The sequence below is a fragment of the Lycium barbarum genome, chromosome 5 (assembly GCF_019175385.1).
Source record: "Lycium barbarum isolate Lr01 chromosome 5, ASM1917538v2, whole genome shotgun sequence".
NCBI classification, from domain to species: Eukaryota; Viridiplantae; Streptophyta; class Magnoliopsida; order Solanales; family Solanaceae; genus Lycium; species Lycium barbarum.
The window spans coordinates 132659329-132677773 of record NC_083341.1 but is presented as its reverse complement, the minus strand read 5'-3'; the positions used below and the strand labels follow the sequence as shown (position 1 = coordinate 132677773).

The 18445-nt window shown below is 33.5% G+C and overlaps 1 protein-coding gene across 1 annotated transcript; it reads left to right on the top strand.

Moving 5' to 3' along the window:
• Window positions 1-907: 907 nt before the first annotated feature.
• On the top strand, window positions 908-3114 carry LOC132641623 (transcription factor MYB3-like). Its single transcript, XM_060358665.1, has 3 exons — window positions 908-1171; window positions 1368-1497; window positions 2599-3114. Exons 1-3 carry the CDS (start codon window positions 1039-1041, stop codon window positions 2864-2866), a joined length of 531 nt encoding a protein of 176 aa, XP_060214648.1. The 5' UTR covers window positions 908-1038; the 3' UTR covers window positions 2867-3114.
• Window positions 3115-18445: the final 15331 nt, after the last annotated feature.

The following is an 18445-nucleotide window of genomic DNA, read 5'->3' as shown; positions in this document are numbered from 1 at the left end:
TAATTTATACGTAGTTAATGTCATTTCTATCCTTCCCTTCTAAAGTTCATCTTAATTTAAAATTGTACATGTAAAAGTTATGATGATCTTTTTATAGGCGTGGCCAAATTTGAACCAGAAATCATGGTGGAATACAATGATTTCCACTAAGGTCTCTTTAGATGATTTGATCGAGACCTAATTGTTAGTAATTGATAATGCCGATGAATTGTAATTTAATCTACTTAGTTGTAGATTGAGTTTTTAATTTTATGTTACTCCCTCCGTCCCAAAATACTTGTCATGTTTTACTTTTCGATAATTAATTTGACTAATGTTCGGAGCTAAATAGAATTAGATGAATTTAATATTAAAATTTAGGTATTCGAGATCTACATGAAAAATACTATAAGTTATAATTCTTCTCATATCAATATGGTGAAAAAATATATTATGAACTGTTAGTAAATATTTATGTAGTTTGACTCTTGAGAAAGAAAATGTGATAAGTAATTTCGGGATGGAGGGAGTATTATCATATATGCAGTATAATTTTCTATATACACAATATATTTTCCTACAAACAGTGTTCAATTAATCACCTTTTAGTGTATATATGTGGCTCCATTACTGCTCGTGCTAGTAAGAGATAGCAGTTAATTAACCGATAAAATAATCGATATATGTGCAAGCTGAGATCCTAATACCAAAAATATTAACCCAACCCTAATATGTACATTATTAACAAGTCATGGACATCGTCAAACCTATTAGTATTTGCAAAAGTTAATTGGAGGAGGGTAAGTTTGGAATTATCACACCTTGCATGCATGCAAAGACCAAACCACCAGTCCAACTTCCAAGTCAACACTTCCTATCTTTATTTATCTCTCTCTCTCTAACTTATTATAAAGACACACTCTATCCACTTCCCAAACCACAACAACCCATCTCTGTTTTTTTCTCCACATTCAAATCTTTCTAGTACATATGTTCTTCATAGTCGTTATAAAAGAAGACACTCATTAAACTAGAATATAATTCCAAAAATATAGAATTATGAGAAAGCCTTGTTGTGATAACAAGGAGGAAATGCATAGAGGAGCTTGGTCTAAACAAGAAGACCAAAAACTCATTGATTATATCACTAAACATGGTGAAGGTTGCTGGAGAAACTTGCCTAAAGCTGCTGGTAAGAACATTTTTTTCTTTAATTCTCAACAAGAACGGTTCTTCATGCAAGTTCAACTGAATCAATTACTATCTGTTTGTACTATGCAAATATTTATGCAAAATAAAAATAAAAGGTTGAAATGTGTATGTATAATAAATTGATCATGCTCATTTCGAGTCCGGTGACTATAAGTTCTGAATTCACCTTTGATTAGGTCTACTTCGATGTGGCAAAAGTTGCAGACTAAGATGGATGAATTATCTTAGTCCAAATCTAAAAAGAGGCAATTTTTCTGAGGATGAAGATGATCTCATAATCAAGCTACATGCTCTCCTTGGAAACAGGTTTTCCACTATTTTCCTTTACATTTTAGATTTAATTGACAGAAAAAAGGAGAACAACTATTACATACAGCTTAAATGGACTTGTTTGCTTTGAATAATATAAATTATTGAAAGAATGAGAGTTAGCTATGAAATTCGTCGCTAAATATTACTATTAATGGGTGGCTTTGCGATTTCTTATGGGCACAGGCATCCCGGGTAATTCAATCTTATGGTTCTTCATTATCTACATATGACCTTTTTTTCCTAGGTGTTCATTTTGTCTTGGCTTTTAGTTTAATGTTTCTATTTAGAGGACGTGATTATTGGCAAGAACTTATTGAATCCATCGTTTGAGCTCATAATAAATTAAAAGTTGCTCCTGCTACTCAGCCGAGAGCCTTGAGCATTATACAAGGACGTGTTGTAGGAGTAACCCATTACCGTCTGTGGCTGTATATTATCTCATAAAGTTAAATTGTTTTTAAATATAGAAATGTGTCAATCTTTTTGGGACAAACTAATAAGAAAAGTAAAGACAATTTTTTTAGAACTGAGGGAGTAGAATTTTTAAATAATATATCACTAACCCGTTGTTAAATAGGATTAGCAGTAGGTTTTTACTATTTAATGACATTAAGTTGTCTGTTGCTAATTCATTTTTTATTTTTTTATTTTTTTTGCTGGTACATTGATTTTATTGTTTAGACAAATACTTTTTGAACGATTGACAACAATAATTGGTTTCATTGAGCGATGCTTGTTCATTACTCCCTTTGTTTTGATTTATCAAGAGGATTAAGAAACAAAAGGAAGTGTTTGGAATTTGTGATATCTTAAACAAGTCATGACAATTTTTTTGTGCCTATAAAATATGAAGTTTAAGTTGACTATTTCTAAAAGATGAAAGAGCGTCATGTAAAATGAAACTTGAGGGAGTTTTTTTTTTTTTTTTTTGGCAAGGTGGTTAAACATATATACTTTGGTTAACATTAAGTTTGTTAAAATTAGTTAATTTGGGTGAAATATCCAAATCAAGCAAGTTTCAAGTAGCTAAACGTTTGTTGAGACTGGTATATAGTGGTAGTTATTATTTCTTCATTTTGACATATTAATTTTCAGGTGGTCCCTAATAGCTGGAAGATTACCGGGGAGAACTGATAATGAAGTGAAGAACTATTGGAATTCTCGTTTGAGAAGAAAACTTATAAAAATGGGAATTGATCCAAAGAATCATAGGATTTCTCATTATCTTCATATAAAAAACCTTGAATTTTTGTCAGAAAATAGCACGAGAGAAAATGATGGAGTAATATCTGATACTGCAAATTCTTGTGCAAATGTTCAACAAAGTACAAGTTCATTGCCTGATCTCAACTCCCTTCCTTAAATAATATCAATGACGCTCTTGATTGTCTCCTCCGAGGTTAATTTTAGCCGACTGATAATATGTACGCATGGTTAGCTTGGACACCGCCGTTATGAGATAAATATAATATTTTCACCATGGTTGAGCATATGAACTCAATATTTTTTAATAAGTTTTAGCTAGCAAGAAAGTACAATGTATGGTTGTTATTAGACTACAGTTGTTCATGCAGTAATTGTCACATTTAGTATGTGCTTTTAAAGGTACAACTTATCTCCATTTCAAGTACTAGCACTTTTCTCTCTATTTTATTTCTAGAGAGCTACAGAGACTACGATTCAGAATTTTAATATCATGGGCCCATGTTTGAAATTCTATTATAAGCCAAATAATCTATTGGGTTAAGAATCTATTATTAAAACTTATATATATATATATATATATAAAGTTCGAACCAAAAATAATTTAAGGTTTGGTTATCTAGAAAAGCACAATATATGGGTGTTATACTGTTATTGGCCTATTGTTAATTACTTAATTTATGTCACATTTACTATACTTTTAATGGTACAACTTATCTCCATTTCTAGTACTCCCTTCGGATAAAAAAGGATGTTCACTTAGCTATTTGTAAACCCCTTAAGAAAATACTAACTTCTAGAAACAGATAGGTAATTTGACTAAGTTGCCCCTAATTAAATAGGTATTGGGATTTGATCACATGACACTTAATAGGGAAAAATCTAAAAAAATAAGATTAAGTCTTTCTTGATTTGATAAGTGGACAGTCTTTTTGACTCAAGAAAAAGAGGATAAGTGGACACTCTTTTTGATCCGATGGAGTACTAGATATTACTCCTTCTGTCTCATATTAGTTGGTTGCGTTACTGGAAATATTCGTCCCAAAATACTTGTACATTTATAAAATCAAGATAGAATTAATCAAAGTATTCCTATTTTGACCTCACATTAATTGTTTTAAAATAACCAATATTAGAGTGCAATTTATTGATGAGAGATCAGGGTAATATTGTAAAAATACACCTTATTTATGATTCATAAAAGGACGTGTAAAGGGGAAAGTGAACATGAGAGGGAGGGAGTTGCAGTTGATCTCTTTCTATTTTGTTCCTAGAGAGCAGGCGGATCCAGGATTTGAACATTAGGAATTCGAACATTATGGATTCGTGTTGAGGAGTCTACCACATGTCATTTGATCTTATTGGGTTCATAATCTAATAGTTGTACTTATTTAGTGATCTATAAACATATCTAGAGAGTTCAAGCTAAAACTACCTAGCCGACCATAATACCGGGGGCGGCTCAATACAACCAGTGGCCTAAAGCAAACTTTAATAAGATATCATAAATATTGTGTTTCGCTCTTCTAACCTTTCTAGATGCAAAACTATAAATTTATCCTTTTAAAAATAACTTGAGCTGGAGTCGCCAGCGGAGGAGTTGTTGCTGGTGGCACGAAGAGGCAGGGTTTCTTTTGGTCAGTGAGTCGGGTTTAATGGGTGGGTCAGATTGAAATAATTTAATTTGTGACCGAATTTAAATTTGGAGAAAATTTAAATCCACATAGGGGCCATGTAGGAAAATAAAGGTGAGACATAGAGATTTAACGGACGAAGGGTAAATATGACCCTAAAATTGAATGACAAGGGCAAATATATTAATAAAGTATAACAAAGAGCAAATAAAATCCCTTTTGAAGAGTACAAGGGCAAATATGACCCTTTCCGAATAATAAATTATAAACACCGGCTAATGATTAGCTAATTACATAATAATAGCAAAAACAATTTAGGCCTTTGACCTTGTGGGCCTAAGGCAGTTACATTAGTGGCCTTACATTTGATCCACCCATGCATACATTTGAGCCACCCATGCATACTAGTCCTTGTGGGACTAGAAATCCGATTGGCTAGCTCGTCGGTAAAGGGTTTCAACGGAAAAGTCATCGAAAATGTTACCGATGAATCACATTCTAGCTCGTTGAAAATTAGCGATTTTCTGTAGATCCACCCCCGCAGAGCTATAACTTATGTTTTTAAGGGAACATTGCTTGTGAAATGAAAATAAAATGTTCAACTACACTTTGAATGTTTGTCCATTTGGACATTTTCTTTTCTTATTTTACCTTTTCTTCATATATACATATTTTTTTAAGAGAGGATCGGCTTGCTCTTAATGTATGTGGCCAAAGGTTAGTTTTTTTTTCCCCCTTCTGTCTAGAGCAACTTCTCAATAGTTTCATAGTACACGTGATGCAGATCCAAAAGTAATATGTCAGTGTGCATTATGCCTGTTAACCGGTTCCAACCGGAACCGGACCGGGAACCGGTTAGGAAACCGGCCGGTTCCGGTTCCAAAACCGAAACCGCCTAACCGGTTCCGGTTTACCGGTTTTAAAGTCCAAACCGGAACCGGTCCGGTTTAGATTGCTTAAAATATTTTATTTTTTATTTTTTGTATTATATATATATATATATATTATAGTATTTATTTGTATATTGTAGCTATATTTTCATATGTTATACAACTTTATAATTAAAGTTTAAATATTTACTGATTAACAGCCTAACAGCAAGTCAGCAATACAGAATAGTGCTTTTCGTATACATATATATGTATAACTTACATATACTTATATATATGTATAACTTAATATATATATACTAAATATATGTATAACTTAATATATATACTATATATACATATCTACTATATATACTATATATACTTAATATATATACTATATATATATATACTTATATACTATATATACTATTTTTTCTTTATATACTATATATACTTATATGTGTTTAAGTATACTATATAACTTAATATACTTATAAGTATATTCTTAGTATATTTTAGGTATATTCATAACTTAATAAAAGTAAAAATATGAACACAAGTAAATAGAAGAAAGCTCAATGAGCAATATATTTTATTCATTCTTGGATAACATTTATTTGCAAGTTGTATTTTTTTTTAACTTGCAAATAATACATGAGTTATACAAAAATAGTACAATAATAAAATCACCAATTTTGAACCATTTCGTTAATTTCCCCCACATCATATTCGTTCATGGAAATATCTTCAAAGTCTTCCATTTGGTCCGGTCCACTAGCTATCAAATCTTCAATTTCTTCCTCTTCGCTTTGCTCCGCTTCTGAGTTTTGGTTGCGTCGCTCCGATCTAATCCAATCTCGAATGCACACTAGTACTTGCAAGCTAAAGCCGGATAATGAATGTCTATGGTCTCCAATTTGCTGTCTTCCTTGGCTAAATGCGCTCTCCGAAGCCACGGTTGATACTTGAACCGTAAGGATATCTCGAGCCATTCTTGAAAGTACCGGATAGCTTGCCTTGTACTTCTTCCACCATGCTAAGACGTCCACCTCATCCAGTTGGCTGATATCCACATTTGGCTGCATCACATAAAAGTTAAATTCATCAAAGTTTGCAGTAGAAGAAGAAGAAGTTGGCTGTGAATGTAAAACTTTTAAACCCGACAAGCCCTTTTTGCTACTCTGAGAAGTAGTAGGGCGTGGAGCAACGGGTGTAGCACGTTCTTCCAAACTATAATAATGAGTAAAAACTCTTCTAAACTCATCATCAATAGCGAGATCGGCTTCAGCTAAAGATGGTTGAACTCCCTCTTCAATTTCTAAAAATGTATAAATTTGACTAACCAAATTTTTAGTATAAGACACTTTTAAACAAGGATTTAAAAGGGAACCCAATATAAATAAAGTTGGGATGGGAAAAAAATACTTCTTAAATTTGATTATCATTTCAAAAATAGCCACTTGATAATCGGGTTTATATTTATACTCTTGTAAAACTCTAGCTATTTCCGCTAAGTAGGCTAAAATTCCGGTTACCGTGGGATAAAATTGTCTAGAAAAAGCAAGAGTTGCATTATAAAAATTTTCTAAGAGTTCAATACATTCTTTAACATCTTCCTAATGCCTAAAAGTTAACCAATCCTCACTATCAGTATTATATTTGTTGTGAACTTGTTGTATGGGAATCCTATACTCATATGCTTGTTGTAGCATAATGTAAGTGTAGTTCCATCTAGTCTCAATTTCTACTTGAATTTTCCTAGGTCTAAGGTTATTTTCAACACAAGCATTCTTAAAATTTCTAATTCTTCCCCTATTAGCATTACAAAAAAGAAACGCAACAGCATTTCTAACTTTTTGAACAGAATCATCAAAATGCACAAGACCATCTTTAACAATTAAATTTAAAATGTGACAACTACATCTTACATGAAAAATATTTCTTAGAGGAGGGTTTATTTCTCTTTTTAAAAGACCAATTGCCTTTGTATTATTAGAAGCATTATCTAAAGCAATACAAAGTGTTTTTCTATAAATGTTAAAAAATCTCATTATAGTAGACATTGAATCGGCTAAAAATTTTCCATCGTGACGACCTTTTCCTTCGTCATATAAAAAAGCTATAATTCTTTTTTGCATAACCCAGTTGTCATCAACCCAATGACATGTAATAGCAAAAAAATCTAAATGGTTAATACTAAGACCCAAATCAGCGGTAAGACAAACATTACAATTTAAAGAATTAAATACATGGCGCAAATAAAATCTATATTTTTTAAACAAATCTATAACATCGGCTCTACAAGTACTTCTAGGAATACCCTCAAATAACGGGTTATAACAACGTTGAATGTAAGTAACAAATCCCAAACCCGAGGGAAAGGAAAATGGTAAACAATCATAAGCTACCATTTTAGCTATTTCTACGCGTTCTTTTTTCTTGTCATACTTAAAATTTCTACCGGTTCGTGGGTCTATCGTCATTTGAATCCCCCCCACATTTGAACCCGTTTGTTCTCCCCAAATATCCATATGTTTGGTTCTCATATGACCATTTAGTGTACCCGTTCCACCATCCTTACCAGTTCCTTTCTTAAAACTAAATACTTGTCCACATAGGGTACACGTAGCTGTTTGATTTTCCCTATTCTTAGTCATAAATTTCCAAACTTTAGCTGTTGGCTTACGAGTTCTAGGCGGTTTGTCTTGTGTATGTGATTGTGCAGGACATGTATCTCCTATGAGATTTTCGGGGGGTTGTGTTTCATCATCATCATCATCTAAGTCTTCATTAAAAGTGTCGGTAAAATGTTGTTGCATTGCCTCATGACCTAAAAGTGGATTATTTCCACCAACATCAATACCTAAATTAGGTGTTTCTTCCACAAATGTTTCCTCATTAAGCGCACCCCTAACAGTACGACTACTACTACCGGCACCACGTCTTAATCTCTTTGACATTATTAAATAAAATTAATTTAAATCACAATCAAATAAATCACAAGAAAATAAATTACAACAAATTAAATTGCGTAAATTAAATTGCGAAAAATAAATTGCTAGAATTAAATTGCGAAAAATAAAGATAGAGTTGGAACGAAGGTACCAAATTGCCGGATTAATTTCCAACAAAGTGAAGGCAGCTAGAATTGCAAATCCACCAAAGCTACTTCGGATTATTGCAAAATCACCAACTCCACCAACAATATTATAATTGCAAAATTAATAATTGAAAGTTGAAACTATAATAAGACTTTGTGGCTAATTATTGCAAAGTAACTATGATTGAGAGATTGAGATTTGAGAGAAAGATGAAGAAGAGTGAATTGATGTGCATCAAAATGAAAATGAAGAAGGGTTTATATAGGGGTGGGGATGGGTTAAAGTGTTAAAAAATTGACCGTTTGGCAACGACCATTTTTGCAAATGGACCGTTGCCAACAGTCCATTAAGCCCAACGACTCTTTCGTTTTTTTTTTTTTTTTTTTTTTTAATTTTTACCGGTTAAACCGGTTTAACCGGTCCGGTTCCGGTTTCCAAAATATTGGAACCGGACCGGTAAACCATTACACGGTTAACCGGAACCAGTTCTACGGTTCCGGTTCCGGTTCCGGTTTAACCGGTCCGGTTACCGTTAAAACCGGTAACGCCAAACCGGTTGCCACGTTTAGTGTGCATTAATTACGATTTTGTGGTATTAGGTGCAAACTTACAGAATTATCCATTATTATATGGTCTGACAAAGTTTTCTCAAGAGTCGATAAGGGCTACCAAGGCTATATAATCGACCCATCTATATATGTATATATTCTTGACATGATAAAGTTCAATTATCATTATAAGAATGTTGCATTTGGTGGAGTTTGGATTTGGAAAATTACATCTTTTGCTTTTGTCCCGCTCTAAATTTAGGGAAGCGTGATCAGCACCCAACTAATTAACTTCTATCGAGCGAATCATCTGATTAGCAAATTGATAATCACATTAACATGTATATAGCTGAAAAACTATGATTTTAAATTTAAACATTCATTTTTAAAATGTTGAATATATCCATTAATGTCCCGACTGAGAAAGAGACGATCAACGTACAACATACCCAAATTATAACTGAAAACACATCAATTTTGGCCGGTGGATGAAGTATGCAGGTACCAGATTCATATCAACTCAGCACTGTGGAACATAAATTTATCATGTATAAAATTTCACTAACCAGAGTTTAAAATATACAATGAGTTCAATATTGAAACGATAAAGATTGAACTCATAAAATTTAAATTCTAAATCAGTCTATTGGACTTGTTATGAGCTAACAAGGTAATAAAAAATACTACTATAATTACTGATTATTCGGGTACGCCCTGGAACAAAGTAAATAGTCATACCGAAGTATGAGTGGGATTCACCATTGTCACTAAAGAAGGATGCTGATTCTAACTAAAAGTGTAACCTAGACAATCAAAAAGTGCGGCATTTGATTAAAGGCCATACTTTTCAACCTCCGACAACGTTTTTTTGAGTGGTCTAAACTAGCGTAACCTTTATCCTAATTAAGGCCATGCTTTTCATGCGTTGCTTTATAAGCCACTCTTCAAAATTGTGGCCTAAGGTATAAAGGTCACACTAGCAGTCCGCACATGGAAAAAAATTGCATATCCTAAAACTAAACTTATAAGCCTGACGTTTGCTACCTTATAGGCACACATTTGAAGTGTGGCTTCTAAAGTGACATTTGTAAGTGTAACATTTGCTAATGTACATGCCACGGTTTTACAACCAATAAGCAGCACCAAGACGTGCTTATAGCCACACCTTTAAAGCGTGGCAATGTTATCCAGGCTATAAAATATCTATATGCCACAATTTTCAGGTTGAAAAATTAAATTTTTTATGCATACATCATATAAAATAATGGCAGCCCCGTGCACAAAACATCCAATGTTAGCAGGGTCCGGGGAAGAGTTGCAACTCCAAGAAGTGTGATGTGGACAGCCTACTCTAATGCAAGCATTGATGGCTATCCTAATGCAACAAATTAAAATTCGTTACTGATCTAATTAGGGTATATAATCAGTATAGTGACTTAGCAACACCCTACTGACCACTGATAGATGGCAATTTCCATCGTTTATAATAAAGCTAGAGCTGAAAACTAGGAAGGCTCCTCTTTGAGCCTCTTGAAGTTCCTACCTTATTGCCACTGTTTTTTTGGCTAATTCTTTTGGTTTCCATCATCTGTATGCCTCAATTTTAGAAGGCAAGTCCGCCTTCTTCACCGGTAAACTTCTTTCAGTGGCAGTAGAAATATGTTTCAATTAAAAAAAAAAAAATTGTCACTGATCCTATCCATTTAGCGACGAATTATTAGAAATCTTGTTAGCTGCGAGTAATTTAGCATCGAATTAGCGACAGAATTCGGGGCTAATTCCAGTTGCAATTAGTTCAATTTCACATTCTTTTATTTTCTATTTGAGTTTGGTTTTGGGCAAGTGTGACACGTTATAGCCTGACGACCAACTAGAAAATGTAGATACAATTATATGTATTCGACATATAACTAATAAGTGCAGCATTAATAAGTCTCATAGACGACCTACTAATAAGTAGGAGGGCGAAGCAAGGTTTAATCAAAATATTAAGTGCACAAATAATACAAATACATTTCACAATTAAAAGCTGATCATAACGGGACAATACATTTCACAATTAGATGTAACATATGTAACTAAACAACTGAATAATTGAAACTGAACAACACTGAAAATTAATTCAAAATTTTCGACAGTTTTTTTTGTTCTTTTTTCTTTTGTTCACATATAAATTTAAGAGGGGATTGGATATAAAAGTTGGCCTAATATATGTGGCCAAAAGGTTAGTTAGTTTCTGTCTATTGAACGCAACTACTCAATAAGCTCATAGTACACTACATGCAAGCAGATCCAAAATAATATGTCAGTCCACATTAATTATTGCAGTACTATTTTGTGAATTTTAGGTGCAAACCTAGCCAAAATTTAAGTAGGCTTTGGCAATAGAAACCAAAAAAAATAATCATTTTTTTGGAATTTTTTAAGTTGGAGTTGTGTTTGGCCAAATTTTTTTAAAATAATATTTGATTGTTGAAATGTATTTTTTCTAAAAAAACATGAAATATGATTTATACTCTCAATTTCTAAAAACTAGCAAAACCAGCCAAAACAATTAATAAACATAACTAGTGCGAGAACTATAGCAATTTATAAACATAACTAGTGCGAGAACTATAACAATTATACTCGAGATCAGCTTATGAGGTGCTCAAAACGGATGGTTTCTTTCCATCAAAAGGCTGCAACTGGGAGGTTTAGTGGTGTGCACAGAAAATATAGTATCTCTAAATATGACTTTGTTGCGAAATTTCCACATGTTTCTTTTCTTTTAGAGGCTTTTTAGCACATGATGTTGAATGTTGTTGGAGTGGAGAGCAACTAAGCAACATAAGTTGCCTTTGACCAGTGAAAAATGTTGTATGAACTTTTAGGGTAAAAATTGAAAACATAAAACAAAAGTAATGGTCCAACAGAAAATGGAAAAATTGAAAAACAAGATTTTGATTGTTTTTCAAATTTCAAATACAACTTCAAGTTGTATTTGAAATTTTTATGGCCAAACACTATAAAGTGAAAAAAGTGGGGAAAAAAATCTGGAAAAAAGTGAATGATTCTCGTGACCTAATGGGTCCTAAATTTCATGATATATCTCATCAAGAGCGACTTCTTGGGCTATTCCTAGGTAATATGAAAAAAGGAGTGAATGCTTATAAAAATAAAAAATAAATCCTCGATTTCTATTGAAAGCAACTACTCGTGCTGTCAAATGTGTGGATCGGACGAAATTAAAATTTGAGCATATCATGAAAACACGTTAAGTCAATTCTAAGGGCGTGTTTGGTATTGACGGAATTTATTTATTTTTTTTAAAAATAAGTGAATTTTTTACTTATTTAATGGTGTTTATAAGTAAGTAAGACGAAAATATTATCTCAATAATATTATATTATAATCTAGGCAACCATTATGAGGTGTGAGGATGGGATAAGGATGTGTTGGAGGACGATGAGAAGTGTAATGTCGTGTTAGTTTTTCATACTTCTATCAAAAAAGTCATTTTCCTCATTTTTAATTATTCAGAGAAAATATTTGTCAAAAATTTTGACTGACCAAACATAAAAATTAGAAACCATTTTTTTATACCAATTACACCCCAAGGATAGCAAAAAATGGAAAAACTAGCCCATATTTTTATGATACGCTCAACCCCGCTAATTTGGACGGGTTGGGTAGAACTAAGGGTGTCAAGTGGGCCGGGCCAGCCCGGACCTGGCCCGGGAAACTCGGCCCACCACCGGCCCGGCCCAAGCCCACTAAGAGGTGTAAGGGGCTGGGCTAGGTGGGTTTTATTAGGGGGCTGGGCTGGACAAGGTGGACAGCCCACCAGCAGCCCGGGTGATGGCCCACCGGGGCACCGACCCGGCTCGGCCCGGCCCACTTCAAATAAAACAAAAAAGATAAGTACTACATTTATACTAATAATAAGTATTTTAAAAACATTGTATCCCGATAAAATAACTGTAGCTATAATTGTGGGATTCTTAAAATTTTGGAAGCAAATATATGAAATATTTATTAATTATTCAAACCATAGTTAGAATCTTACTTTAGTTAATTAAAACTTAACCATTAATTTTAATTCATGTAATGTGTCTCTTATTCAAGTAAGAACTTGGGGAAAATGGAGACAATGAAAAACTTAAGGCTCACTGAGCCTTTGAATTTCTTTTCAAATTTGTTTTATAATTTTATTTACAAGAATAATAATCTGTACGCAGTCAAAATAGAACTATAGATGTAATTGTGTAAAACTAATCCTACACAAGCAGCAACTCCAAGATAAATTTCTGCAAGGAGGGACAAACATTGATCAGTGCCCAAAAGCAACAAGACATTATAAGAGGCTGACAAAATCAGTGAAATGACAAGCCTCTGAAATTGCTGATGCGTGAAATAAATCAAATACCCCTTTTAAGTTACTATCTTGTTGTTGGCTTACACAAGTTCAAAAATATTTCAATAGGTTATACAGTATATAATAATATAAACTATTAGTTATATATATATATATATAATAATATATTAATAAAATCTTATTAGTTTCAAATATTTTATATATAATAATAATTAAATATTTTTTAGCGTATTGAAATGTCTCCGCCGATGATGGAGGTGTGACAATCTGCACATGACATTAGGACTTAGGATCAGATGAGATAATTAAATTAAGAACTTTGGTTTAGTATCAAAACTCATGTGCATTGTTCCCATTTAGTTCTCATTTAGATGAGTAGGAAATTTAGAGAAAGAGGATACTAGGGAATTGTGAGATAATATGGAGAAGAATGAATGGTATTTATAGATTGAAAATACGGCCAAAGTATAATTTAAGGAACTTGATGGTTAAAATAAAGTTGAAAACAACTAGATTTTAAGTATCAAACTTAAAATTTTAGTATTAGAATTTTTTTTAAAAATAACTAAAATCCGGCTCGGCCCACTAACTAAAACCCGACCAGGCCCACTAACTAAAATCCGGCCCGACCCACTAACTAAAACCCGGCCCGACCTACTAATGGGCCCGGTTAGCCCAAGGTGTAGCCCCTATCCGAGGTGGGCTGGGCCGAACACCCTTTCCCTCTCCAAGCCCGGCCCCCAGCCCGGCCCCTTAACTTACGGCCCGGCTCACTTGACACCCATAGGTAGAACATATTTCTATAACGGTTCAATTTGGTCACAAGCCAAGTCAGTCAAAAGTTACGCAAATTTGAAACAACATTGGACATCTCTATAATTCTATTGCAAACTAAGAAAAACAGGTAAAGTTAAATTAGTCATAAGGCAACTGGGCGCAACCCCTTCAAATTAATTACTTTGGCCAAGATAGATTTGGTAGAAACCTTTTTTTTTTTTTTTTGGTAAATAAGTATTTTATTACCAAGGAGGATATGTACATACCCAACAAACGCCATGCTGACTGAGACCGATGAAACCGTCAAATACAATCAAACCTCTCTATAGCAGCATTGTTGGACAATATTTAAAAGACGGGAGCATGAAGCGGGACATTTTATTTAGTACGGGGTGAGGCGTAAGCCCTGAGACACGAGGCTTAAGCCCCATAGATCTTTATATAGTAAAATAGTATAATGACACAAAAATTATAAAATATATATAAATAGTTTTAAAAAATTGATAACATGGTTAAAGAAACTCATAGAAAGCAAAACTTCTAACATGATTTTACAAGTATAAATAATTGCAATGATTTAAAAGTTATTATGAGATGCAAACCATTTTTAACCCCTTAACTTTCAAACAATAAAAGAATCACAATTTCTAAAGCATACTACTATCATCTATACTATGCAATTTACCTCCTTAAAAGAAAATAATCAATAAGCTTTATCATATTATAATTAAAACATCACTTGTTCATGAATAAAAAATAAAATTACTTTCAAATAGAAAAATAATAAACTATGATAATTTTGAGACACATGACAAAAACGTGAAGACTAATGGCAAGTGAAGATGTAAAATTCGGCTATATATTTTTAAAAGAAATGTTAAGTGATGTTCACCCTTGCAGTGTTCTCAAATAGTAAATATACAATACTACGGTTCGCTATTTGAGTTATTCTCAATCGTCTAATTTCTACAAATGAAGCAAACTATTAAACATCATTCATTTAATAAAGAATTATGAGGGTCAATAATTTTAACTAGGGAATTTGACACATAATTTGTGTAAGAACTCTTAGGCGAGCCCCGAGCGTTGCGTGTTAGCGTGGTTAGGGCATACAATCGGGCGCTTAGAGCGTAAGCCTCACAGAACTAAGCCCCACACATAAGCCCCGGGGCATTTTGCCTGTGTCGTGCCCCGAGGCGAGTCCCAAGGCGAGTCTCAGAACTGCCTTTTAAAACACTGTCGTTGGGTCCGAAATTTTTTGTCTGCTATAGAGAATTTGATGTTATACATCTATAACATCATTTTCCATTTAAGTAATAGTTGACTGTTATGGGCAAAAAAGATGCATAAAATCTATTTTATTTTATTTTTTAATGTTGTAAAAAAATAACAAATTATTTAAATTTTTAAATCTCAAAGATATGAATGCTTCACTCACTAAACATTAAGGAAAGTTAATACAATTTTAATATAACGCTAGAATTTACGAAGATTTGTGTCTAAACTTTCAGCAAACGAGTATCCAATTGCTTTCCCTTGAAGGAAAAATCTAAGAGTTGAACTATTGAATCTTCTAACCCAGTCCAAGTAACAATAGGTTGAGGTTCTTTGTCAGCGCTTTCATTGTCGTCTTCGGGTTCCATAGTCTCTTGTTCTTCCACTCCAATGACATGGGCAATAATCTCTTCATAAGTGAAAGCCTCAATGATAGGAAGTGTTGCATCAAACTCCACATATGTATTCATATGTAATATTGTCATAAATATAGTATATTAATCTATAAAATTAAATATTTGGTCAAAATCTATACTACTTATTATTGGTAATCATAAATAATCTACTTTTTATAAAGATGGTTAATAATTATATTACCAAAAAAGGCAGATAGCTGTTATATGGGGGTTGATTTTACAAAGAGCGTGCTGTTATAAAGTTGGTAGTCGATGTTATAGGTAAAATGCTATTATAGAAAAGTAAAATATAACATAAAAAATCAGTTCCGAAAAATCTTAGTTGTTATAGAGTGGTGCTACTATACATGGATGCCGTTATAGAGAGATCTGACTGTATATGAACAAGCGCTCCCACTTTTGTGGCTTTGTCGCCTGATCTCGGCGTCTATAATTGCTATTTGGGGATCTTGTCCTTCTTAGCCGCTGTTACCTCCATGATTTCTATTTCACGGGCTGCCCCTTGGTCTCCTCTGATTTTGCTTATCCCCCTAGGGGCAGGGAACTTGACCTTTTGATGAAAAGTGGAAGAACCGCCTGCATGGAGTGAATCCACGGCCTTCCTAACATGACATTATAAGACATGTCTTCGCTTATAACGTCGAAGGTTGTGTCTTGTTTCGTGCTATCGCCGTGAACCGGTAGCTCAATCTCCCTTTGAGTCAACTCACTTGCCATATTAAACCCGGCTAGCATTTTATTTGCGGGGGTGATTGCATCATCTACTCCCATTTCCTTCAGAACGCGTTGTTGGATAATGTTTGCCGAACTTCTTGGATCAATGAACACACGTTTAAAGAAAGAATTTTTACTTCGAATATATATTACCAAGGCATCATTGTGAAAAAAAATAAGTCCCGCGTGGTTGCCGTTGGTGAAGAATATGCTTCTGCTCTCGGTGAGGTCCCAATTGTGACTCTTTGTTGTAAACGACACCTTGGATTTTCGGAGGGTAGTGTAAGTTATCTTGTTTACCGTCCCCCCCCCCCCCCCCCCCCCCTTCCCCCCGGAAGATCATGTTGATTGTGTGAATAGGATAAGGTGTCTCGTCCGACTTCTGCCCATGATTCTTGCTCAGGTTGAGTTTTGCCTGGTCATTGATGTCATACCCCTTTTTAACCGGGTTAAAATAGAAGTACGACATATTGGTGATTCCTATTTTGTTTATGTTAAGGAGTCGCCACCTAATTATTTATGGTGAATTAGGACACCTAAAGTTTATTAAAGTTATGTTTAAAGTTAACTGTGTTTAAGGTCTGCGAAACTTAAGATTCTAGGTAAGGGTTCAATTAGTCTAAAGGGAAGGTATTAGGCATCCTTTAAGACCCATTAACAATGGTTAACCGACCGGACTTGTGATTAGTTAGGCTAAGTGCAAATATTATAGAAAGAAAGGAAATAGCTTTGTAAGGATTGCTAAAGTTATAAATAGAAATAAAATGTTATTCAAAGTAACACTTGTAGAAAATTAATAGTTGCATAAAAGAGTTTAGTTACAAATAAATTAAAAGAAAACGAGATGTGTAATGTTTTTATGTATTTGGAGAAAGTAAATTATGCCGATTAATAAATTTAGAATAGTCGTTTGTAAGATTAATATTAATAAACTTTTTAAAGGGTTTTATAGAAAGCAGTATTAGTTCAAGGTAAACTATGTTATAGAAAAAGTACCAATTCAATATAAACTATGTAAATGTTGTTTCAACTAATACGTGATTCAAATGTTGGAAAGGAATTAAAGTGGAATAGTGACCCGTTGAAACTAGTTTGCCTCTTTTTTAGAATAAGCTAACGTTAGTGTAAAATTTATGACGTTTTAAAACTTCTAAGTAAGTATAAATTATAATTCTCTTAGCCAAAATATGTAGTCATGCTATTTGAAAATCAATTACTCAAATAAATGTTATAGATAATACCATAAATAGTTTAGAACATAAATGGAAATGAATGTAATTTGTGGAATTAACTACCCATTACTAAACTAAAACCCTTAATGTTACTAAGGTTTATCTAAATTAGCAAACAAAATGTTAGTCATACAATACACATTAGATGCACATAAAATAAAGATAGAGGAGTAGATATAGTGTAAAAGGGCACAACCCATTTGGACTGTTGTGAGCTGTTTGCAGCTGGGCTTCGCCCAGTAACGATTTATATATGTTGCTGCTGTTGTCACGCCTATTGGGCGTCGACCCAGATTTTTTTTTTCTGTTTGACTGCGGATCGGCTGCTACTATATGGGGTTGACTCGAGAGGAGTAGTGTTGGGCTTTTGGCCCAACGCCAAAATGCGGGAGAAGATGACGAATCGCTTGGACTCGTATGCGAGATATCATGCATAAAAAAATGAAAAGAAAAGGATTAGTATCTACTCAACGAATAAGATTAAACATGTAAAATATAAGTTCAAAACAAATCAGTAGATTATGTATATAATGTGTATATTCAAGTATATCTCATGTATACACGTTCATAAAGAGGTATAAAAGGTAAATATTGGAAAGCTTTACCCTCGTCTTCCCGGTGTTGCACAAGTTCCAAGGGATTTCACGAATCCCAGGCATGGCTAACACCAGGGAAGGTTCAAGCTTGATCCATAATGACCCGCTAATCTCTTTATAGATGTATTTACTAAAATATACTAGTCTTATACATACTAATATATAATCAACAAAGGGAGAGGAGAAAGAAAGTATTATGGAGCTTCAGATGCATACG